This window comes from Hemiscyllium ocellatum, chromosome 37 (assembly GCF_020745735.1).
Source record: "Hemiscyllium ocellatum isolate sHemOce1 chromosome 37, sHemOce1.pat.X.cur, whole genome shotgun sequence".
Lineage (NCBI taxonomy): Eukaryota > Metazoa > Chordata > Chondrichthyes > Orectolobiformes > Hemiscylliidae > Hemiscyllium > Hemiscyllium ocellatum.
The window spans coordinates 9,243,546-9,269,203 of NC_083437.1; the positions used below are offsets into that span (position 1 = coordinate 9,243,546).

A 25,658-nucleotide genomic window follows, 5' to 3' on the forward strand; every position below is an offset into this window, starting at 1 on the left:
AGTGAAGAAGGTTACCTCAGATTATAATGGGATCTTGATCAGATGGAGTTTAATTTATTAAATGCGAGGTGCTGCATTTTGGGAAAGCAAATCTTAGCAGGACTTACATACTTAATGGTAAAGCCCGAGGGAGTGTTGCTGAACAAAGAGACCTTGGAGTGCAGGTTCATAGCTCCTTGCAAGTGGAGTCGCAGGTAGATAGGGTAGTGAAGAAGGGTATACTTTTCTTTATTGGTCAGAGTATAGAGTACAGGAGTTGGGACGTCATGTTGCAGCTTTACAAGACATTGGTAGGCCACTTTTGGAATATTGCGTGCAATTCTGGACTCCTTCCCATTGAAAGGATAATGTGAAACTTGAAAGGGTTCAGAAAAGATTCATAACAATGTTGCCAAGATTGGAGGATTTGAGCTATAGGGAGAGGCTGAATTGGTGGGGCTGTTTTCCTTGGCGCGTCGGAGGCTGAGGGGTGACCTTATAGAGGTTTATAAAATCATGAGGGGTATGGATAGGGTAAATAGACAAAGTCCCTTCCCTGGGGTGAGGGAGTCCAGAACAAGAGGGCATAAGTTTAGGGTGAGAGGGGAAAGATATAAAAGAGACCTAAGGGGCAAATTCTTTCACACAGAAGTACTCTCTAGAATTTAGAAGAATGAGGGGAGATCAAATTGAGGTATTCAAGATGATAAGAGGTGTGGATAAAACAGACATGGAGCGGATGCCTCCTCTTGTGGGGCATTCTAGGATGAGAGGTCATAATCTTAGGATAAAGGTAGCAAATTTAAAACAGTGTTGAGGTAAAACTACTTTTTCCAAAGAGTTGTGAATATTGCTGCCAGAGGAAGTGGTGGAGATTAGTACAATTGCGACACTTAAAAGGCATCTGGATGTGTATATGAGTAGGAAGGGTTTTGAGGGATATGGGCTAGGTGCTGGCTGTTGGGACTAGGTTGGGTTGGGATATCTGGTCGGCATGGACAAGTTGGACTGAAGGGTTTGTTTCTGTGCTGTACATCTCTATGGCTCTAATCCATGGATATACAAGAACATCACAGTTTGCCACAACTATTAGTAAGGATTGATAAATTACACCAACTGGAATCAGGAAGGAAATCAACAAGATAGTCTGTCACAGAATTTCGAGCTGTAACAAACACTGGAACACATCGTTTGGCATGCAAGATACTTCTGTTAACTCAATGTGTGTATTCATGCAACCTTTGAGTTGCTAAACATGGAACATTAATAATAGACCTTGTAACAGAACTTGAAGCAGTTGCAACATAATTCTTTCTCCTATGCTTTGAGGAAATGGTGATCATCAATTTCACAAAACAGCTGAGATGATAATGTTGGTAAGTGAGGAATTGTGGGATACATCTTGTTATAAACTCAAAGATAACTATTTTGGAACAGAGTTCAAATTCACCTTTAATGAAAGCTTTATTCCTCCACATCCATTAACCAACTCTGTAAAATGCACACCTCTGACTCGGAAGTATCAATATTTATATATTACATTCTCACCCAATTAACCCTTAGGTAATATATTCATTATTTGTTCCCTTGTTCAATCAGGCCTCAGGCATTCCTTCATTATATGTTAACAAATTCCCTTTTAACTTTCTCAATATGTCAGTATACATATTGTAATAAACAAAAACAAAAAGAACATGTACAAAATGACAGGTTATGTTTTATTGTTTTCTTTGCAAATTAAAGCTCCAAGTGTCTTTTCTCCAGTATTTCCAACAGTTTGAGAGTTTGCTCCTTTCTTTGTAAAGCCATCAGATATCTGACCACTGCTACCACCCAAATCAATCTGGAGACTTCTTCGTTCTCCGAAGTCTGTTTTAAAACTGCAATACAAACCCGCAGTCTTTTTTTCATTCACGCATTTCATGAGATGCATATCATCCCACAGTATCAACTTGTTTTATCACTCTATTACAGCTGAATTCCTTTTTTAAATTTTCTTCAAATAAAAGCACCATATCTACCACCTTACCAAGAGCAATTGGTCTGTTACTAAGATATTTTACTAACTCGTCTTTTAATTATTTGAGGAGAAAGTGAGGACTGAGGATACTGGAGATCAGAGTCAAGGGTGTTGTGCTGGAAAAGCACAGCAGGTCAGGAAGCATCCGAGGAGTAGGAGAATCGATGTTTCGGACATAAGCCCTTCATCAGGAATCTTTGGACAGCGATTGCGGAGGTGGTGTGGTCAGTGGTGGCTGTGGAGCGGGAGGAAATGCCGTCATCATTCGCCGCGGCAGTTGTGGCTGGAGTGGCTGTGTGGCTAATGGCGTCCCAGAGGCCAGGAGAAGGTTCTGGAATGGTCGAGGAAACCTGAGTACTGTGGTAAGCACATGAAAATTTGTTTAACCTACGCTCTTTTATGTCTGGTATGGTAAAGAAAAAGTGTTTGTTGAGCATGTGAATTCTTCTGAAAATGAAAAACAGCAGAGGTCTGTTGCAGACCTGGAACTGTGTGGCCCTGAGCTGGGACAGGGTCGACTGTAGGGAGAGTTGGTGATGGCGCATGGCTGACAGTGTGGAGCGGAGGATCTGGAAAGGGAACTGTTTCTGAAGGTTTTGGATTTGTAGTACATACTGGTTGTCCTGTTCAGGTCTAAATTGTACTGGTTTGAATGTAGTCTGGAGCCCATGCGGGATCAGACGTTTCCATAGACAGGCACTGAGGAAGGAGATGGGGCTGTGGTAGTCAAGTCTGCTTCAGGACGTGGCCGAAGAGCTTCAGGGCGGAGGAGATGACCTGGCAGGTGCAGTCAGAGAGAGACTCACTGAGGTCCTTGTACAGAGAGGAGGAGACCTTCTTCAAGGCATGCATCCTTGGAAGAGGCTTCGCAGTAGGGTTGAAATCAACTAGGAGAAAGTGAGGACTGCAGATGCTGGAGATCATAAGCTCTTCCTTCCTGATGAAGGCCTTATGCCCGAAACATCGATTCTCTTGCTCCTTGGATGCTTCCTGACCTCTTGTGGTTTTCCAGCACCACACTCTCAACTTTGATCAATTTGAGCTTTCCAAGCTAAAGGGCAACGTTTATTTCCCTTTACTTAAGAACCCACCAAAGGGATTTGCAAAAGCATCACTAAGAAGTTTCATGCTCCTGGTATCTCTCGATGGAAATTTTAAAACACAATGCTCCATTTTTAATTTTTCCAATGCTTTATTCACCAGAATTACATCTTCCACCTTGGGATTTTCATAGTTGTACTCAATGCCAGTACTTCAAAACGGGCATCTGGTCTCGCTTCCAATGCCCAGCCACTTCAAACTTTGCAATTCCTCCATTTCAGCTCTAGAAGCCATTGCATTTTTTTTCTAATGCCTTATTTTGACTAATAGTTGGGAGGCTAACGCTTACTAAATAAGACTGCTGATGCAAAGCAAAATTTGATCCAATCTGCATCATTTTCAAGCCTAAGAAGCCTAATTTCTACTTCTGAATTCTGTTTTAAGCTCACTTATGACAATGTTTTGAAATTCATTACTCCCAACCCCCACAAAAACCATCCAAATGCATCAGAAGGATGCCTAAAAGCTGCCCCTCGTGATGTAACACATGGCAGGGTCTGCTTTTAACTGAGGTCAACACAACAATAATTAGAGACACCTTATCAATAAGTACCAAATGTTAGAGCCATAATGTAGGCCTGATATATATTATTTAACTTCCAAAACATCGCCACTGTACGAAAATACCTCCTTCAGAGAATAAAGAAACACTTCCCTTTTGAGCTTATTTCTCTGCTGAAATGCAGCGTTAATATCAATTGATCTACACACCCAAGCAATTGTCATAATGCCAAGAAAATTTTCAAAATTGCTTTTCCTGACACTGGTGAATCCATTTGTATCTTGGTACCCTAGTTTTTTCTTCAAATCTTTGTACCACAAATCTTGCTTTCACCTTATGAGTCCTATTGGGGGACATCTAATCCATGCATATCCACCAATGTGCAGGGTTGATTATTCCCCATCTGCCACCTTTGTGTACACGACAATTCTCTTCAACTTTGTAATTCTTGCTTATATAGAATCTTTTATTACCTCATCTTCTAGTTTATTTCTGGCCACAAAGAATTCCCGATCACACTGATGACTTCTCCTGGTGGTATTATAGGTTTGTACTATATTTCCTGAATGCATGAAACTACCCCCTTGATCTTGCTTTCTATCTCCTTTTGGACCGCTACTGTTTAATCTCCACCCTACTATTGGAAGGATTAATTTCAATGCTCTATTCCTTGGCCTCTTTCTGGATGCATGTTTACTCACAGACTCCTTGTTTTGAGCTGAGACTACATTTATTTGCTTTTCATCTTTGTACCCCGTGTTCTCAATTCATGGGGTGAACTTCGCACCCCCCATCCTGAAAATACATCCAATACTTTATTGACCAGAATTACATCTTCCACCTTGGGAATTTTCATAGTTGTACTCAACGCCAGTACTTCAAAACGGGCATCTGGTCTCACTCCCAATGCCCAGCCACTCCTAACTTTGCAATTCCTCCATTTTATATTTTCCACTGAGCTTGCCTGAAGTACTTATTAAAGTCATGTTTCTCCATTTCCCTTCTGGCAAATATTTGACTTTCACATCCACTTTGGTAATTGTCCTTTGGGACCAATGGCCTCAATGACCATCAGAACTGATTAGAAGACAAAACTGTCATTTGCAGCAATTGGATCCTCAAAGATGTGCGACAACTGGATACGAGAGGCATGTTACTGATTGCTACTTCGTGAAAACTCTTGAGATTCATATCAAGCAACCTTAAAGTGAACCCAAATAGTGCAGTCCCCATGCTCCACACTATTTTTCCTTCTTTAGTAGTAACCTCCCCGGCACTCTGAATTTTTTTTAAGCTTCTTTATCTCATAATTAATTATATCTCCCTCATTGAAACTAGTTTCCAGTAGTTCCACCTCAAGGCTTGCTTAATTTTAATAGTTTTAATGTAAGTCTTTCTGACTGCATACAATGTATTCAAAACACTCTGGAAAAAAATGAAGCTAAATGTAGCCCCTTGCAAAGCTGAGTGATCACTTTTTATTGTTGGAATTTCTAAATTCCTACCAAACGCTAACTGATATGGACTGTCTCCTGCAAACAATTGTAACAATATCTTCGCATTGACATCCCAAGCTAGTGGAGTTACTTTATTGTTTGGCTAATATGCCTAATGTAAAAGACCACTTTGCCCATTACTGTTGTTTCTTTTCCACAAAGGGGAGGTGACGGTGTAGTGGTAATGTCACTGGACTAATACCCAGAACCCCAAGCTAATGTTGTGGAGACATGGCAGATGGTGATACTTGAATTCAATAAAATTGGATTTATATGCTGGTATTGTAGTCATCTGGTTCATGAATGAAGAAGGACATCTACAAGCTTTATCCATTCTGGTCTACATGTGACTTCAGACTCACTTCATTTTGGTTGACTCTTAACTGTGTTTTAGGTAATTTGGAATGAGCAATGAATACATCTCATAAACGAATTTAAAATAACATTTCTAAGAGGTCATCATCAGCAAGCAGTTTCTCATTATCACTGAGATATTTGCTGTGTTCAAGTCAAGGCCCATTACTTGTGGGTAAGATAATAGACAACAATTTTCTTATATTTACGTTGTATCATTGCTGATAGACTTAGCAGCCAGAGTTTTGTCAATAAAAATACTTCCTTAATTTATTTAGTGGAGAGATTATGCTTTATTAAAAGAGTGTGATTACACGAATTGTGTAATGTGCAAATTCACAGATGCCAAATACAACAGCATAGCTTTTTTTCTCAGTTTAATTGATGCTTTCTTTACCGAGGGCTGACTTAGTAACAGCTGTTCTTTTACTAGACATTACATACATGCAAATAAAATGATTGATTGCAACTATTTTATAAGGCAAGACTACTCTTTTTAAAAGATTTTACGACATTTCCATCTCCAAATCTCAAATTTCCCTAACTTTATCCTCATTCTTATTACAAAGAATCTGATAGCATTTTAGACAGTGTATTCCACACACTGCATACTTGCATCCACAATCTATCAGTGAACAAATGAAAGACTGACAACACCACATTTATCACTAGGCTGAAACCCTCTATATGGTGTAGTGATTGCAACAAGGTCAGCCACGTGGCCCTCAGAACATAAAGTTCCCTGCCTGGGGCTGTTAATTTGGACCAAGCAGGGTACCCTGGCTGATAGATAAGAACAGGAGCACCTCTGCAGCTATGGTTTGAGCTCAGCTTTCCTTGGGAGAGGGAGGGGTGACTACCAATACTCTCGAAGCCTTTGGGGGGAGGAGTCGGGATTTATTTCCCCCTCCAACTCTATTTTGATTTAGTCCCTGCCCTCCCCTTTACTGTTTGATCACACAGCATTGCCCTTTGATGTGAAGGGCAATGCTTGTCACTGGCCACTTGGGTGTTTTCCTAGCTTCCTGGTGGTGGAAATTGAATAAAGATTCGTACACCTTGTGTCTCTCACTGTGTCTCACACTTGCACACACACAACATGGGTGCTGAGGAAAATAAGCACTACTGCAGTTAGGCGGTAGTGTGGGGGTTAAATAAATTTTTTTTAAAAATAGAAAAAAGGAAAAAAAAGAAAGAATATATAAAAAAAACAGGAGTGTGAGCATTGCCCTTTGATGTGAAGGGCGCTGCTTGTCAATGGCCACTCGGATGTTTTCCTAAAAAAAAGAACAGAGCGCCTCTGCAGCTATGGTTTGAGCTCACCTTTTCTTGGGAGAGGGAGGGGTGTCTACCAATACTCTCGATGCCTTTGGGGGGAGGGGTTGGGCTTTATTTCCTCCTTCAATTCTGTTTTGATTAAATCTCTTCCCCCTCCCTTTACTTTTCTTTCCCCTAAATAAACATAGTCCTAATTGGGCTTTGATTGTTATTGCTTCCCTGATCAGATGGGTGCTTTTCCTGGTGGTGGAAGTATTGAATAAAGTCATTTGCACAATAGTGTCTTCATGGAGTCCCTGCATCAAAAAAATGAACAGGAGTGTCAGACAATCTGTTCACTCTGTGAGCTGGCTCTAAGGGAGTTGGATCAGTGTCATCCATGTGCAAATAAAGGATGACTTCGTGACAGGATACTAGCCTCTGTGAAGTTATTTCACAAGTGGTCTCTTATATGCCTCCAACCTCAACTTTAAATGCATCACTATGGAAAATGAATATCTTGGCGAGGAATATACAGAAACACTTGTATCTAGACTAGAAGAGATTGAGGTTCACAAGGAAGAGGTATGAGAAATACTGCAGAGTGTGAAAATAGACAAGTTCCCTGGGCCAGATGGGATCTATCCTACGATCCTCTGGGAAGCAAGGGAAGAGATTGCCGAGCCTTTGGCATTGATCTTCAAATCATCATTGTCTACAAGAATAGTGCCTGAGGACTGCAGGATAGCAAATGTGGTTCCCTTGTTCAAAAAAGGGTAGTAGAGACAACCCTGGTAATTACAGACCAGTAAGTCTCACTTCAGTTGTTGGTAACGTGTTGGAAAAGGTTATAAGAGATACGATTTATAACCATCTAGAAAAGAATAATCTGATCAGGGACAGTCAGCACGGTTTTGTGAAGGGTAGGTCGTGCCTAACGAATCTTATTGACTCTTTTGACAAAGTGACAAACAGGTAGACGAGAGTAAACCGGTTGATGTGGTGTATATGGATTTCAGCAAGGCGTTCGCTAAGGTTCCCCGTAGTAGGCTATTGTACAAAATGCAGAGGAATGGGATTGTGGCAGACACCGCAGTTTGGATCAGTAATTGGCTTGCTGAAAAAAAACAGAGGGTTGTAGTTGATGGAACATGTTCATGTTGGTGTCCAGTTACTAGCGGCGTACCGCAAGGGTCAGTGTTGGGTCCACTGCTGTTCGTCATTTTTATAAATGACCTGGATGAGAGCTTCGAAGGGTGGGTTAGTAAATTTGCAGATGACACTAAGGTCGGTGGAGTTGTGGATAGTGACGAAGGATGTAGTACATTGCAGAGAGACATAGATAGAATGCAGAGCTGGGCTGAGAGGTGGCAAATGAAGTTTAATGTGGACAAGTGTGAGGTGATACATTTTGGACGGAGTAATCGGAATGCAAAGTACTGGGCTAATGGTAGGATTCTTGGGAGGGCAGATGGGCAGAGAGATCTCAGTGTCCATGTACACAGATCCCTGAAAGTTGCCACCCAGATTGACTGGGTTGTTAAGAAGGCATGCAATGTTTTGGCCTTCATTAATAGAGGAATTGAGTTCAGAAACCAGGAGGTTATGCTGCAGCTGTACAAAGCTCTGGTACAGCTACACTTGGAGTATTATGTACAGTTCTGGTCACTGCAATATAAGGAGGATGTGGAAGCTTTGGAAAGGGTGCAGAGGAGATTTACGAGGATGTTGCCTGGTATGGAAGGAATGTCTTACGAGGAAAAGCTGAGGGCCTTGAGGCTGTTCTCGTTAGAGAGAAGAAGGTTGAAAGGTGACTTAATAGAATCATACAAGATAATCAGAGGGTTGACAGGGAGAGCCTTTTCCTAAGTATGGGGACAGCAAACATGCGGGGACACAACTTTAAAGTGAGTGGAGATAGGTATAAGACAGATGTCAGAGATAGTTTCTTTACTCAGAGTAGTAAGGGTATGGAATACTTTGCCTGCATCGGTAGTAGATTCGCCAAGTTTAAGTGCATTTAAGTCGTCATTGGACAGGCAAATGGACGTAAATGGAATGGGCTTCAGATTAGAAAGAGAGGGCGGCGCAACATCAAGGGCCGAAGGGCCTGTTCTGCGCTGTAATGTTCGATGTTCTATTTCATCACCAAGTGATGTTATGAAGGTGTAGAAGTGTACTGTACCTTTAAGACAGTTAAAAGCAAGCAGAACTACCTGACAGTACCAAGTGTTCTGAAGAAGAAATAACATAATCGTTTCATCGAGCAGTTAGTGTAGCTGGTTGCCAGGAGGCAAAAACAAATTTGAATTGGGCCAATCAGTTTAAATTACAGCCCCCCAAAAAAATACCAGAATCCAATCAAGCTTGAATTTAGTATATTGGCAATATTAAAGGCCAATGACACAATCATTGATTGGGGTTTAAGACCAGGAAAACTTGAACAGTTGAGGGAGAACTGCCAAGCCACCAACAGATGCAGACTGCCCACAGAATAGCTCTCTTAAAGATACTTTTATTAATCAGTGACATGTGAAACAGAAATCCGAAAGAAGAAGACAAAAAGAAGAAAAGAAGATAGAGAAAGATATAAAGAGAAGATTCCACAGCTGGCTGGTTTTGAAATTTAAATTTTTGGTAAATCTTAACCAGGGGTTTTATCAGACTAGTATTGTAGAAGGGGAAGCTAAAAGATAGGTTGGACAAAGGAGTTGTAAATAGTTGTTAGTTAATTATTCTCAGTTCAACTTTAAGAAATAAAGTTGTTAATTTTTACTTTAAATATTGACCTTTGGGATAGTTCTTGGCCTCTTGAATTTACTGCACGGGGTACATCTTTTTTGTGTTCCTGGTTTAAAATAGCTGGCGGGTTGGGGTGAGGGGGTGGGAGGGGGTGGGGGGGGGGGGTGGGGGGGGGTCCCATGTCATAACAGTAAACATAATACATATACAGTACATCACAAGACGAGACAAAACAAGTGCATTCATTCACTCTCTGTTGTTCCACATGATGCAGTTGGAACACTTTCTTCCAAATTCTTAAACTATTCCAGTACAATTGCAATCCTGATTGAGTCTGCTATTGCATTATCTTTTCTAGAAAGGTGAACAATTTTTACTTTAAATGTTTAAATTAATAAGTTTCATTGGATGGAACAACCTTGCATTTGAGTTTTAAATTTGTCTGCAAAAGCTAAGAGATAATGCAAATGTAACAGACTCTAAAACAGCCAGAGCAGAAGAAAAGTAATCCAGAATGGCTTGGATCTAAGTGAGAGAAAAGCTCCAAAAACAGCAGGTTTTAAGTTGTCAGTGCTGTTGAGTACAAGAGTTTAAGGAAGATGAATAAGTGAGCTGCAGAAGTTTGTTTGACGATCTCACGCAGAGACATGAACAAAACGACATTGCACTGATTGAACGCAGATGTTTGCCAGAAGAAAATCCAAGAACCATTATCCCAAATGAACAAGAAATTTGAAAATGGAAAAGGGGGCGGCATGGTGGCCAGGTAGATGGGCAGAAGTGGCAGGGTTGCTTTGTTAATAAGAAATGAAATTAAGGCAATACAAAGGAAGCGACAGAGTTGGAAGGTGTAGAATCTATACGGGTAGAGTTGAGGAAAAAGACCCTGATTGGAGTTATGTACAGGCCTCCTAGCAGCATTAAAAACAAAAACTACTAGAAATTACAGCACGTCAGGCAACATCCATGGAAAATGAGCAAGCAAACCAATATTTTGAGTATAGATGAGTCTTAATCAGAGCTGACATGAAGTGTGGAGGGGGCAGCATTTATGCAACAGTTCAATGAGGGGAAGCGGGAAGGTTGGACTGCTGGGGGAACAGGATATTCATAGTTCAGATTAAGTGACCAGAATGTCAAAACAATGTATCTAACTGCTAGACAGTAAAGAACAGATCGTCTCACTGGGGTTGAGGGAGAAGACATGGTGACAGAGAATGTAACAAGTAAAGCTAAAGGGAAAGAATGAGTTCACAATCTGAAGGTATTGAACTCCATATTGAACCCAGAAAGTTGTAGGGTGCCTAGCCTGACGATGAGCTGTTGCTCCTCCAGCTTGTCCTGTAATTTGCTACAGCACTGCAGCACGGCAAGGACAGATAAGTGGGCATGCAAGCAGGACGCTGTGATAAAATGACCTGCTACGGGAAGGTCGGGGTCATGTTTGCGCATGTACTCGAGGTGTTCTGCAAAGGGGTTGCCCAGTCTGTATTTGGTTTTTGTAATGTAGAGTTGAAAATGCGTTGCTGGTTAAAGCACAGCAGGTTAGGCAGCATCCAAGGAATAGGAAATTCGACGTTTCGGGCATAAGCCCTTCATCAGGAATGTAATGTAGATCAGAACACACTGGGGACTCAATACACAAGATTGAAAGAGGTACAAGTGACATGTTGCTTCACCTGGAAAGACTGTTTAGCCCTTGGATGGTGAGCAGGGAGGAAGTGATGGGACAGATGTTGCATCTTCTGTGGTTAGATGGGAATGTAGCATGGGAAGAAAGGTGGCATGGGAAGGAAGGCAGTGTTGGTGTTTGAGGAATGGACAAGGGTTACAGGCATGATGGATATCCATGCTTCTGTAGGGTGTCCGGGAAGAAATTATCCCTGAGAAATGTAGGTGGAGGAAGTGAGGAAAGCATGTTTGGTGGTGGCAGTTTGTTGGAGTTGTCTGACATAGTGGAGGATGAACCTTTGATTGCGGAGGCTGGTGGGAAGAAAAGCGAGGACAAACAAGACCTGATCATGCTGTTGAGTGTGATGGGAAGGGGCAAGGGCGGAAACACCAGTGATAGGTCAGATGCAGTTGAGGGCCCAGTCAACCAGTGGGCAGGAAACCACAGTTATTAAACAAAGAAGCCATATCAGCGGCACTGCTTTGGAATCATCCAAATAGATACAACAAAGACAAAGGAACTGGGAGAATGGGATGGAATGGGATGAGAATTCTTACAAGACATGGGGTGTGACGAGCTGTAATGAAGGTAGCTATGGGAGTCAGTAAGTGGCATTGGATAGCTTATTCCCCAAAGTGGAGATAGAGAGGTGAAGGAAAGGAAGGAAAGTGTCGGAAACGGACGATGTGAAGTTACAGAGGTGTGGAAACTGAAGGCAAAATGAACAATTTTTTCAAGTCCAGGCGAGAGCAGGAAGTGATACCGAAACAGTCACTGATGTACCGAAAAGAGAGATGTGAGAGGGGCCAGTGTAAGACTGGAACGAGGATTGTTCTAATTTTCACTGCAGCAATTTGCATTGAAATAGATCTACATAAATGAAATATTTGTTTAGAACGATATAATGGCAGATTGATGTAGCTGTCAATAAATTCTTTCAATCATTGTTCATCTTTACTTAACAGTCATGCCTTGATAAGACAGGCAGTCCCCAATAGCAAATGTGTTTTCAAGTTTATTTGCAACTCAAGTCGGAACACAACATAGGACAACATAAAGCAGAGGAACTGTTTATACGTTGGACCTTTAATAATACACCCCTGTATGGGGCTGCATTCCTACTTACAGGCGTTTGTAAATCAGATGTTTCTAAGTCAGGAACCCCATATTTAGAAATAGAACTGTTATACAGAGAAATAAACACTCAAGTTGTACTCTACCACTCTTTTACAAAGGAATGTGAATAATAAATAAATTCTCACAAACCTGTTTTAGAAACTTGACTGTTTTCTGTGTCTTTCCCCTGAACAAAACAAAAGAATATAAACTATTAGAATCCTTAACACGGTCATGACAGTGGGTCATAACCACAAATTATTTGCACATTGAATTTTTACAATCAACTTATTTTCCTTAAAATGAAGGCACAGAAGCCAAAAGATGGCGAGGTTGTAAAGTCAATGTCTGTCTAAAATCCCTTTGTGCATTACAGAGCTCCAAGAAGAAATCATGGAATGTCACATCTGGACAGCGTCAAGAGAACTTCAGACAGCACTTCAAAGTGACAGATGTCAATCAACAAATTGAACAGTGATCTCCTGTGGGATGTGTCTTAAACAGCAGACAAGACATGAATTGAAAGAAAGACAGTTCTGGACAAAAGACATGCTTGCGTTTTATCCTTCTAGGAATATACAAGAAATAGAGTTAAAAATCAATTGCATACTAGTGTGCTCACTTGTAAATTGTTCTAAAGTGCACTGCAAAGGGACACAGCTGAGAACTCACAGACAACCCTTCATGTACAGGTGAAAAGAAATAAAGTCTCTAACTACTTAAAAAAGGTCACCATTGAAGTTAATTGGACAAACTCCTTTTGGCTCAGTGTAGAACCAAGAATCTCCAAGCAATCACTCAATTTCCAAAGTTCGTGTTTCTGGAATCATCCACCTTAACGGCCATGATATTTCATTCTGTCACAGACAAGCCAAAGACTGATAAGCATGTTATTGTTAGTGTTTTGGACTCACCTCTCATTTCTAATCTTTGTGCATACGTATAAATTATATTATCTTTTCTTATGCTTTAGTTTTCTTAAAAAAAACTCTTTGTAACTCAAGAAAGCTTTGTTGAATTAGCTCCTTTTAAAATCTAAATATATTTGGGCTGGGAAAGGTCATTTTTATATTAACTTTACTGAAACTGAGGGAGGAGTTGAATGAAGAAAGAGAGCCAGCGCATCTTTCCTCATTCAATAGTACACTCATTTGGGAGTGTTCCATCCTGAATTGTAACAAATTGGAGACTCCCGTTTGGGGACTAGTTGCAATAATGCATAATGATTGAAAAAACTTGATGCAATTAGTTAAATATTACACATAGTCAAGCCAAACAGTATTGACAGAGCTGTAAATAGTAACTTTAAGCAAACATTCTGGAACCTCCGCACAGTGGAATGGAGTGCAGTGCCTTGATGTTTGACACTGTTTCAACAGATCTTTTCATTCCAAATCCACAAAATCATAGAGTCCTACAGAACAGAGACAGGCCCTTTGGCAAAAACAGGTCCTTGCTGACCAAAATGTCCATCAATGATAAGCCCAGTTCCCTGTAATTGTTAATGTACCCGTTTAACGATTTCCAAAGGCAGCTCATTCCACATATGTACCACCCTGTGTGTAAAAAAAAGTCGTCCCTCAGGTTCTCTTTTATTCTTTTTCCTAAAACCTTAAACTGATGCCCTCTAGTCTTTGATTCCCGAACTATGGGAAAAAAGACTGAGTGCATTCAGCCTACCCATGCCTCTAATGATGTTATACTCTTCTGTAAGACCCCCTCTCAGTCTCTTACATTCTAAAGAAAAAGTCCTAGCTTGTCCAACCTCTCCCTATAATTCAGGCCACTGAGTCCTGTCAACATCCTTGTAAGTTTCTTGTGCACTCTTTCAAGTAGAATAACATCCTTTCTATAGGAAAAGGTGACCAAAACTGAACACAATATTCCAAGTGTAGCCTCACCAATATCCTGTACAGTTACATAACTTCTTGACGGCGACACTCTATGCCCTGACTAAAGAAGGCTAGTGTGCCAAAAGCCTTCTTCTTCACTGTCCTGTCTACTTGTGACTCCACTTTCAGAGAACCGTGAACTGAACTCCAAGGTCCCTCTGTTCCACTACACTACTTAAGGCCCTAGATTCACCATGAAACTCCTACCTTGATTTGATTTTCCAAAATGTAAGACCTCACCCTTATCAATATTAAACTCCATTTGCCATTACTTGGTCTACTTCCCCAGCTGATCAAGGTCCTATTGCAATTGTTGATAAACTTCCTCACTGTCCACATTACCATCTATTTTTGTGTATTCAGCAAACTTATTAATTATGCCTTGTACATTCTCATCCAAATCATTGATATAGATAACAAACAGCAATGGGCCCAGTAGTGACCACTGAGGTACACCACTAGTCACAGGCCTCTAGTCCGACAAGTATCCTTCCACTATTACCCTCTGCTTCCTACTGTTAAGCTAACTGTATATCCAATTTTCCAGCTCCCCCTAGATTCCATGCCAGCTAAACTTCCAGAGCAGCCAACCTTGTGGAACTTCATTAAAAACCTTACTGAAATCCACGTGTACTGCCTTGCTCTCATCAACCTTCCTGGTCACTTCATCAAAGAACTCTAACAAATTCGGAAGGCATGATGTCTCACACACAAAGCCATGCTAACTATTCCTAATCAAACTGTTTTTCTAAATGCGTGTATGTCTTATCTCTCAGAATCTTCAAGTAACTTACCTACTACAGACATTAAACTTGTTGGTCTCTAGGACCCAGGGGTTTTTTTTGCAGCCCTTCTTAAATAAGGGCAAAACATTCGCTACCTGCCAGTCTTCTGGGACTTCACTTGTGGCTAGAAATAATGCAAAACTATCCGCCAGGACCTCGCAATTTCTTCTCTAGCCTCTTGCAGTGTTCTTGGATATATCTGGTCAGGACCAAGAGATTTATCTAATATGTCCAACACCTCCTCGACTGCAATATGGACTGTCCCCAAGATATCACCACTAACTTCCCTAAGTTCACAAGTCTTCATAACTTTCTCCACGGTAAACACAGAGGAGAAATATTCATTAAGAACCTCGCCCAACTCCTGCGGTTCTACACATACACGCCCACTTTGGTGCTTGAGGGGTCCTATTCTCTTTCTAGTTATTCTTTTTCCTTTAATATACTGGAAGAACCTCTTTGGATTCACCCTAATCTTATCATCCAAGGCTATCTTGTGCCCCTTTCCACCCTCCCCATTTCTTTCTTCAGTAAACTCCTGTAGATCTCCAGGGATTTCCTTGGATCCTAGCTGCCTGTTCCTGAACCCTACCTACTTTGTTCTGGTCAAAGCCTCACGATCTCGCCATCCAGGGTTCCCTATTCCTGTAAATGGCACCACCCTCTTGAACTGTCCTACCTGTCCATCTTCCTTCCCACCTTTCTGCTCCACCATCTCTTCCGACGTATCAACATCACCCCCCAACTCCATCTTCCCAGCTATCTTGCCCCCACCCTCACCTTCTTATTTATCTGTCGGCCCCCTTTCTCCCCCAACAATTTCTGAGGAAGAGCTTAAATGCGAAACGTTGATTCACCTACTCCTCGGATGCTCTCTGACCGACTTGCTTTTCCAACGCTGTACTTTACGACTCTGATCTTCAGTATCTGCAGTCCTCACGTTTTTCCAACCTTGCCTTTCACCCTGACAGGAACATATATACTTTAAACTCTAGCTATCTCACTTGCCGAAGGTCCCTTTGCCTGCAAACTACTCCAGTCAACCTCTGCAAGGTCCTGTCTAATTCCATCAAAATTCGTCTTGCCCCAACTTAGCACTTGAACCTGTGGCCCAATTTTATCTCTCTCCATAGCTACTTTAAAATGAATACAAATAAGGTCACTGGTCCCAAAGTGTTCCCCACTGTCATCTCAGTTACCTGGCCTGTCGTATTTCCCAAGAGCAGGTCAAGTTTTGCCCCTTCCTAAGTAGGAATGTTTGAGGAAACTTTCCTGAATGCACTTAACAAATTCCACTCCATCTAAGTGCTTCACGCTCTAGCAGTCCCAATCTATGTTAGGAAAATTAAAATCCCTCATTATGACAAACCTATTACTTCTGCAAGTTTTCCCCAGTCTCCCTGCATATTTGTTCCTCTCATTCCCATTGACTACTGGGGGGGCCTATTGTACAACCCCAACAACATCACCATCTCCTTCTAATTTCTTAACTCCATCCACAATGCCTCACTGGATGATCCTTCAGTTATTTCATCTTTAACTACTGCTGTGGTACATGCCTTAATGAAAAATGCAACTCTCCCTCCCTTCTTTCCACCACCTAAAACACCTGTACCCTGGTACATTTAGCTGCCAATCCTGTCCCTCTCTTAGCCATGTTTCTGTAATGGCTATGATAGCCCAGTGCTATGTACCTATCCATGCCCTGAGTTCATCGGCTTAACCTGTCAGCTCTCTTGCATTGAAATGGATGCAATTTAATCCAATAGACATTCCTTGCTCCCTGTTGTATTCCAGCCTGACCTGTCTCTTCACTTTAGCCCTACTTTTGATTACTGAATCTCCTTTCAGCCTTGCACTTGCCTCCATACTGTTGAGGACCCCACCCTGTGCCAATCCAGTTTAAACCCTCCCTTGGAGCATTAGCAAAACCTGGCAGCCAAGATTTTGGTCCCCCTCCAGTTCAGATGTAACCCGTACCTCTTGAATAAGTTACTTCTGCCCCAGATAAGATACCAATGATCTAAATATCTGAATCCCTGCCCCCACATCAATGTTTTTTTCAGCCATGCATTCATCTGTCATATCCTCCGGTTCTTAGCCTCACTAGCACATGTGATGTGGTTTGGTATGCCATTTCAAGAGTCCCACAGACTTGAGTCACACAGGCAAGAATACATAGAGATGAAAGGCTTCCTATCCGAAAGTAAGTTAACAACGCTAACAGCTTCAGGATCATTCTGTTAAAAAAATTTCATTCACAGAATCACAGAATAATGATGGTGCACATGAAGGCAATTTATCCCGTTCTGTCTGCATTGGCTCTATTACTACTGATAATCACCTCTTTCTCATCTCATATTCCTACACACCATTACAACCCAAAAAAGATGCACTGCCCCCTTGTTGCCTCCTTCACCTACATGTCCGGACAGAACATTCCATATCCTAACAGCTTGCTGTGTGAGGAAATGCTTCTTTTCCCACATGACACTTACTTCATTTGCACATCATTTCAACTCCATGCCTTCTCTTTCTTGTTTCTTTCACAAGTGGAAACAGCTTCACTCAAGTTTTCTAATAGTTTGAAAAACTCTATCAGATTTCCTCTCAGCTTCTTGTTCTCCAGTGAGACCAGTCCAACTTATTCTATTTATTCTCAAAACTAAAGTTTCTCATACCTGGAATGATTTGAATAAATCACATCCTGCAAAATTCAAGGTTTCCATTAAAAAAACTGAATTCAATTTCTCAAACAGTCTTGATGGAATTTGACCTATTCACCTATTCGCAAAATTACCACGAATAAGGAGCTGAAATGTACAATACACCTGCTCAACCTTTCAATATTCGAACAAATGAACTCCATATCTGCTTGCTGTTGTGGCCATCTTCCATTTGACTCTCTAATTCTTGCTGCTCTTTCTCACTGAATTCCTTTCTTCAGAAAAAGGGGGGCTGCCAACAGCATTTCTAAGTTTAATCACCTGTTTAATTGCCAGTAAAAAAGGGAGTAGTAGACAAAAGAACAAGCGGTATCATGTTTCAGGTGCAAGATGTAGTGAAAACATCATGCAATTTGTTTCCAAGTAATGCATATCTAACTATTCTATTACCACATTATAAAAGTGACGCTTACATTCTACTGCTGGTTTGTTCTTTCTTTGTGACTGCTGAAAAGAATGCTGACCAAGTCACTATGAAACAGAAAGACTAAAGGAAATTTCATCCTTCATTTACAAACCGTAATGTAATTTTAGCTAGTGTACCTTTTTTAGAAGTTGAACTTTTACAAGCACGCAAAGACACTGCAGTCTTTGCAAGCAAATATGTAAATCTGTAACTGAGCATCTTGAGACAAGTTTGTGTATTTCCTGTCCATAAAATTTATGCTTTGTTGTCATAGTGCAGAGTGTGAAGTAGCACAAAAACAGTCAAAAGTTTCAGAGTCTGGGAATCCTCTCATTTACTGTTAACAATGTCAAAAATCATACAACAACAAGCTAGAATCCAACAGGTTTGTTTGAAAATGCTAGTTTTCCGAGCACTGACCAACACCTGAAGAAGGGGCAGCACTCCGAACGCCAGTGTTTTCAAATAAACCTGTTGGTCTATAACCTGTGTCTTGTGATTTTTGACCTTGTTGAATCCAGTCCAATGCCGGCACCTCCACACCGTTAACAATGGCACAAAAGTTCTGCCAGATACAAGATTACATTCTTGCAAAACTGACTGCAGAAAAGTTCTCATTTTCATAGGTATAAAAAGGGAACTGAGGACTATGTTTACATGTGAATGCAAGCCTTTAAGAGCAGCCTGTGGAAATGTGATCATGTTGTAAAAAGTATTAATTAATGTGGAAACTTTTGGCCATTTGGAGAATGAAAAATTAATCTTATCATATGTAAGAGAGTATTGTTACAGATATTAGTGATGGCTATGTCATTATCCATAAGACACAAAATCACTGACCTCATTACAAAGCCAAAAATAGTTGGCCTAGAGTACAGTATCCACAAACAGAAAACAGGCAGTATAATGGAACAAACCTTATGACTTCTAAATAGACAGCTTTACAGTCAAAGAATTAAAGTACTATGATAGAATCATTTCATGGTTTGGTGTTTTAATTTTAGTCCTGAGAAATCAATGATTGCTGGAATACTTAATTTTCCAATGACATTCTTAGTGATCTAAATTGAAAGTAGTTAGCGTTGAAAAATATCTATCACAAGGAATGTGGTTGATCACCCAGTCAAACTTAAAAGGTTTTACACACATACGCACAAATAAAAACAGAAAAAGCACTGGAATCATTCAACAGATCTGGCAGCATCTGTAGAGAGAAATCAGAGTTAATGTTTTGGGTCAAGTGACCTTTCTTCAGAACTAGTTCTGATAAAGGGTCACTCAACTCAAAAGTTTAACACTGATTTCTCTCCACAGTTACTGCCAGATATGTTGTTCCAGCAATTTCTCTTTTTGTTTCCGCATCTGCAATTCTTTTGGTTTTTATTTAAAATGGTCTTACAGTGTGTATGTGGCAAACTGTAAACACGCTTATGTAATACACTGTGGCAATTTCAACGTCAGTGGAGGCAGTAATAACACGACTTAGTGCTTCTGGATAAAGAGGAGAAAATTACCTAAAAATTCTAACCCTGACAGCTTTTTGTAATTAGCCAGCAAATATCATGTAACATTGGATGAGTACAGGGCGAGTCTTAACTGTAATTCATGTACGGCGGGATGCACATTAGATGAAGTATCGTAAAGGGAAGATCTATGACAGTGCATCCCAGATGATGGGGAGAAACAAGCAGGAAAACAAGCTGGTGGTCCAGTGTTTTGTGTTAAGTATTCTGATGATCAAACCAAAGTTTCATTGTTCAACAAAAACTGTCACTTAGAGTATGGACAAATGAATACTTAATTGCAGAAAGAAAAAGACAGGCATGTAGGAAATCATGCACCTTGCAAAAATTTAATTAATTAAGATGCAAGTCTGCTTCGTGACTAAATGAAGTTCACTGAAACATTGCTTCATGTAATAATCAGCAACAGATAGTTAAATGACAAGACTATAAACTGAGTTGTGCCTAATACTTGAGCTGTGGAACAGAGAACTTAATTGTAATTTAGTCTGAGCAACAGACAGTTAAATTCTGAAAGAGGAATTAAAAATAATGCAAGCAAATGATAAAGTACGGGATTTGTTGGCTCAATATATGGATACTGTCCAAGAATCTAGGAAAGAGAGAAATACAGAAGCCAATTCTTGCTTTATGAAACCTTTTTTAAATAAAATTCCAATATATTTATTTTTCAAGGAGCAACTGTATATACTTAATGGCATATCTGCTAGTAAAGAATCAGGAAACGGATATTCAGAGGCTGCGGTAGGAGATTCCTGAGCCTGAACATTACTTAGACCCATAAAGGTTATTTTTTAAATCTAAATCCAATAACCCATTTGTATATTACACAGTTTATGTAGGGACAATATGTTGTTCTCTACCCAGTGAGCAACTAGCATATCTACGATCTTCTCATTTTAAGATCAGAAGGTTCAACCATAAACAAGATACCAGTTACCTCAGCGTGTAACGTTTGTCTGGAAAGGCACTTTCCCTCCAAAACATCACCCCTTCACTACTTAATTTATATGATACTTCCGACGGAAGGAGAATGTGTTCTAAAAACTTAATTACTGACTGACTGCTTGATGGAAGATCTGCTCAACTCGTGTTAAAACAAGATTTACTCTTTGCTAGTCATGACATATATAAAAAAAGAAAAAATACATTAGTTCAAAAGGATTATAGATGCAGACAATCATCAGTTACAAGGATAAACAAGCTTATTTAATAATTGGGAGATGGTAGAAATAGCTGATGTTCTATTTTGTAAAAATATTTGCTGTCAAGACAGTCAGTGGCTATCGAAATGAGGAGGTGCTGGTGTTGGACTGGGGTGGACAAAGTTGAAAATCACACGACGCCAGGCTATAGTCCAACAGGTTTATTTGAAAATTTGGAGTGCTGTGCCTTCGTCAGGAAGCTAGTGGGGAAAGATACACAGGACATAGAATTTGTAAGTAAAAGATCAAAGTGTCATACGACCGAAAAATTGCATTAGACACACCTAGATGGTTGTTGAAGTATTTAATTACTTCGAAGGGATGCAGGTTTCAACTGATTAATACGTAAATCCAATAATTTACTTTAAGTCACTGCCCCACTAGCAATCTGACAAGGAGCAGTAGTTCAAAAGCTTGTATTTTCAAATAAACTTGTTGGACTATAACATGATGTTGTGTGATTTTAAAAACTTTATCTAAAGCATATCACCCAGAAAAGTGTGCCAATTAATTTGTGTGTCTATAGAGTCATAATAACGTAGCCAGCTGCCCTTAAAGTAATTGCTAAAAGCTATTTCAAAAACACTGACGGCATGCTTTGTCAATGCAAGAATTTTAGTGTTCATCCCTACCACGTCATCTTGAAATTGAAATTTCAGATTCAAATTTGAAAAGCAGACAATGGATTGCTTGCTTCATTAGCTCTTAAAGCAACTGTCACTTTTAAAAAAACTTAATTGCACTTTCTAATATTGCTGGCTAGTTAAATAGACATGCTATACATAGACTTCTTACACAATGTGTCTGAAACCAATATCAACAGTCATTGTATCAAATCTTTGCCAATTTGAGACAACTTGAGTGAGTCATGAGAGATCCAGTGGATCCCCTCCTGACCTCTGTTCGAGATATTCAAATTGGGGTTGGGGGGGTGGGAAGAGACACACACACACACACACACACACACACACACACACACACACACACACACACACACACACACACACACACACACACACACAGAAAAGAGAGAAAGAGAGACAGACAGACAGATAAACTAGGTGTTCAGATGAAATGCACTAAAAACAAAAAGTGCTCTCTTATGTTAACTTACTCTAACATGGAAGCCAAAAACATGAAAAAGGTTCAGGTGAGAATGATTCAAATGACACCAATGAGATGAAATTTGATTTGTGAGGAGAGACAACACAAAGGAAACAGGAAAAACAGATGAAAAGTGGTGTTCAAAATTAGCAGAGGTTTTGTTGGTTGATGCATCAATAACTAAAGGACAAATGTATTGGCATAATCCACAGAAAAATTTGAAAATGTAAAGTAGGGTTCAGGTAAAGAATTACTCAGGAATGAGACGAGGGTAATTTATCATGACTTTTCCTGAGTAGATGTACAGATTTTCTTCACCTCAACAGCACCCTCCAAATTCTCAAGATTTAGTTGGACACTTTTGGAGGACTCAAGGCATTATGGAAATGCCCTGGGGAACGTTTAATTTCGGAATTGGCTTCAAACGTAGATTCTTACGAGTCATGCACAATTCTCGTCTATGCTGCAGAATGACTTGCACACATTAATTAACTCATCAGTCCAACAAATAGAAATGTGCGCCAAAGGTGAATTCAATATTAGACAAGACAGAAACTGACCACAGTATGCTCCACTGGACTGCTAACTGGTATTGCAGAGAGATGGTGAAGATGTATCTGGATCAATACTTATCTCAAAACAGGTTCTACCTAATTAAGCAAACAACAGTGAACAATCAAAGAAATTAAGTACATTATGAAACAAGAGCACTGTACAAATGCAAGGACCAGTGAAGAGTCACATATTGCAGGTGGCTGCAAATTTAGAGACTGACACCAGTGTGTGTCATTCAATTAAAGACAATGGCCCAGATCCAAGAACTGTCAGTCTAATCAGAGAGCTGGCAGATTGCCAGGAGCGCAGTTTGAATGAAATGCCACTAAACGGCAACATGACTACAAAGTCAGACAAACTAAGGTAAGCCATGGCTAGACAGACAAGAAAGAGCTACGGAGCTTAGATCACTTTAAAATTTCAACAGGAGATGCATAGATTTTCATCATTCACCAATATGAAAGGTTTCCAAACCAAAGTGAGCAAATAGAACAACAATCTAACAGGTTTGAGAAGCTTGATGATCGCCATCTGTTTTGATTATGAGAAACCGCCTAAGAAATGGGCGGCACGGTTGCACAGTGGTTAGCACTGCTGCCTCACAGCGCCAGAGATCTGGGTTCAATTCCCGCCTCAGGCGACTGACTGTGTGGAGTTTGCACATTTTCCCCGTGTCTGCTGAGGTTTCCTCCGGGTGCTCCGGTTTCCTCCCATAATCCAAAAATGTGCAGGTCAGGTGAATTGGCCGTGCTAAATTGCCTGTAGTGTAAACATAGGGGAATGGATCTGGGTGGGTGCGGACTTGTTGGGCCAAAGGGCCTGTTTCCACACTGTAAGTAATCTAATCTAAAAAAAAATAAATTGCTGAATTGTACTGTTTTTTGAGCATTGTAATTCAACAATTTTTCTCCAAATAGCCCCTCAAGCTTGTGTGTTAATGTGAATAAATATATGAAAGGCCTCTCTTGAAGATTCATTTTGGCAATAGTTATTGTGAACATTCAAGAGGCTGTTGACATTTTTTTTGCCAGTGTTATTGTCTATTGCACCTTGTTAAATCAGATTTATACACCTTTTCAGCCTGGACTTCTGCCTGTATTTCTCTCAATGCCGCTAGCTGGTCCTGGAGGGCCTTTATTTCTTCTTTCTTTCTCTTCTCTGCTTCTTCTGCAGCTGCCTTTTTGTATGCCTAGTCGAAACAAGCAACCAAATAAATTATTTGTTTTAAAAATATATTCTTTCTGTATTTGTTAAAATTCTTACATGGCTTTGTAATACCCGGTATTGGTTTGTAGAGTTTTCATAAAGCATTATGCTGTTCCTTTTACCAAGGGAGAAGAAATTAAAATCAACTTTAAAAATGTGATTTGGCTCTATTTTCCACATGCTTCCAATACTTTGTGACCATTTCCTTTGAGGTTTAGATTTTGCTTCATTGCTACATTAAATAAAACCTGTTTATTTGAAACAGTTTGAACAGAAATTTCTCAGTTCACAGCAAAATAATCAGCAAAAAAAGTACACAATCATGAGACCTGATTTGTTATGAAATATTATGTGTGAAAGTTAGCATTCCATATATATAAAGCATTTCAAGAAAGCTATTTTTCTGAATACTGTGAGGCAATAAATAAAACACTAATGCAAGGAAATATAACATCACTGTAGTAAAACTTACTCGCTGCTCAGCTTCTGTTGGCCTCCCGTCTATTTTTGCAAATCCATCAAAGAGTGATTTGTATAGCACATTCCTGCGCGTACTTGCATCATCGGGTGGAAGGTACTGCAAAATAGCACTCCTGTGCTGTCGATACATTTCAAGGACAATCCGTACAGCTGTATCCCTGACCTCAGAGGCAGTATGTTCCAAAGCTCCTGCTGCGAACTGACAGAAACATTTTAAAAATATACACATGCAGCCAGTACAAAAACTGACAAGTCCTAAAGCACAAGTTTCAAACTAAGATCTCTTTCATTGGTCTCTTTTAGGGCTGTTAATACTCATGAACCAGGTGGTTTGTGATCAAAAACTGACTACAGAGGGCTCTTTGTCAGTTGCAGAGAGATTACTTTCTCAAAAACCTCACTAAAAACAGGCAGTTAGAAAACGCGTGAATGATAATTCAAACTGATTCCTTGTCTGAGACACACAGCATGGCTTGGATGGTTGCTAAATCTGGGACAGCATGCTGCAAAGGAGGAACAAATAAGAATAACAAGTGCAAATAAACAGATTATCATTTCATCATGCAATGCACAAACAAGCTCTCAAATCATCAAGATTCTTTTTCACAAGTCTATTTTGAGGGAGTAAAATTTGCAAGGAAATCAAAGAACATAAAAATTATAGACCGGGATATCAACAGTGAAAGTGGGAAAGAGTTTCTGAAACATGTTCAGGAGATTTTGCTTGCTGCAATGTTCCTGGTCCCAAGGAAGGAGGCATTGCGAGAATCAAGTGTCAGTCGAGGGACACTGGGAACAGTGATTATAGCATTATAAGAATTAGGTTGGCTCAGGAAAAGGACATGGTTCAGGTTAAAGATAATTGCTTGGGGAGAGCCAATTTCAGTGCAGTGAGAACAGATCGGGCCTAGATTGGCAGGCAAAACTGTAACAGAACAATAGGGTGCCTTTGAAGAGGAGATGGTTTGTACACATTTCAAAAAAGGTAGAGGATAAGTAGAAACAAAGGGATAGCAACTGAGATACAAGAAAAAAAGCAGTACAAGAGTGATGACAAACATCAAGTTGATAATGCTGTTGAGAACTGGAAGATTATAAAAAACTCATGGAAAGCAAACTAAAGGGTGAGCAAAACCAGGTCCTGAAAGCAAATCTCAGTAAAGGGTTACCTAATTTAGACAGAGATGAAGGGGAATTCCTTGTCTAAAGATAGTGAACCTGTGGAATTATTTATCGGAAACAACTATTGTGGAGAATTTTGATATTAATACCAGAGACAGACAGACTTTCAGAATGGAATCAAAAGTTACAGCAATAAGACAGGAAATGGAGTTGATGTTTATTGAAACAGCCATGATCTCATTGAATGATGGAGCAGACTTGACAGGTTGAAAGACCAACTTCAGCTCCTACATCTCATTGTGTAAAACAAAGAACATGCATGAAACAGGCATCTAACAAAGATAAATCCAAAAATCTTCCATCGTGTATATTCAGCCAAATGACAATGAAAGCAGGAGTTGGGTCAATTTGGGAC

At 40.1% G+C, this 25,658-nt stretch overlaps 1 protein-coding gene across 4 annotated transcripts in view; it reads right to left on the reverse strand.

Annotated features, from left to right (window-relative positions):
- Positions 1-25,658, reverse strand: part of cep104 (centrosomal protein 104) — a 204,252-nt gene that overhangs the window by 62,963 nt on the left and 115,631 nt on the right. For all 4 annotated transcript variants that reach the window (XM_060851889.1, XM_060851886.1, XM_060851888.1 and 1 more), the window contains 3 exons: positions 24,114-24,320; positions 23,508-23,624; positions 12,390-12,426 (listed from right to left, as the gene is read on the reverse strand). In XM_060851889.1, coding sequence (XP_060707872.1) covers positions 12,390-12,426; positions 23,508-23,624; positions 24,114-24,320 — 361 coding nt within the window. The remainder of the gene's footprint in view (positions 1-12,389; positions 12,427-23,507; positions 23,625-24,113; positions 24,321-25,658) is intronic.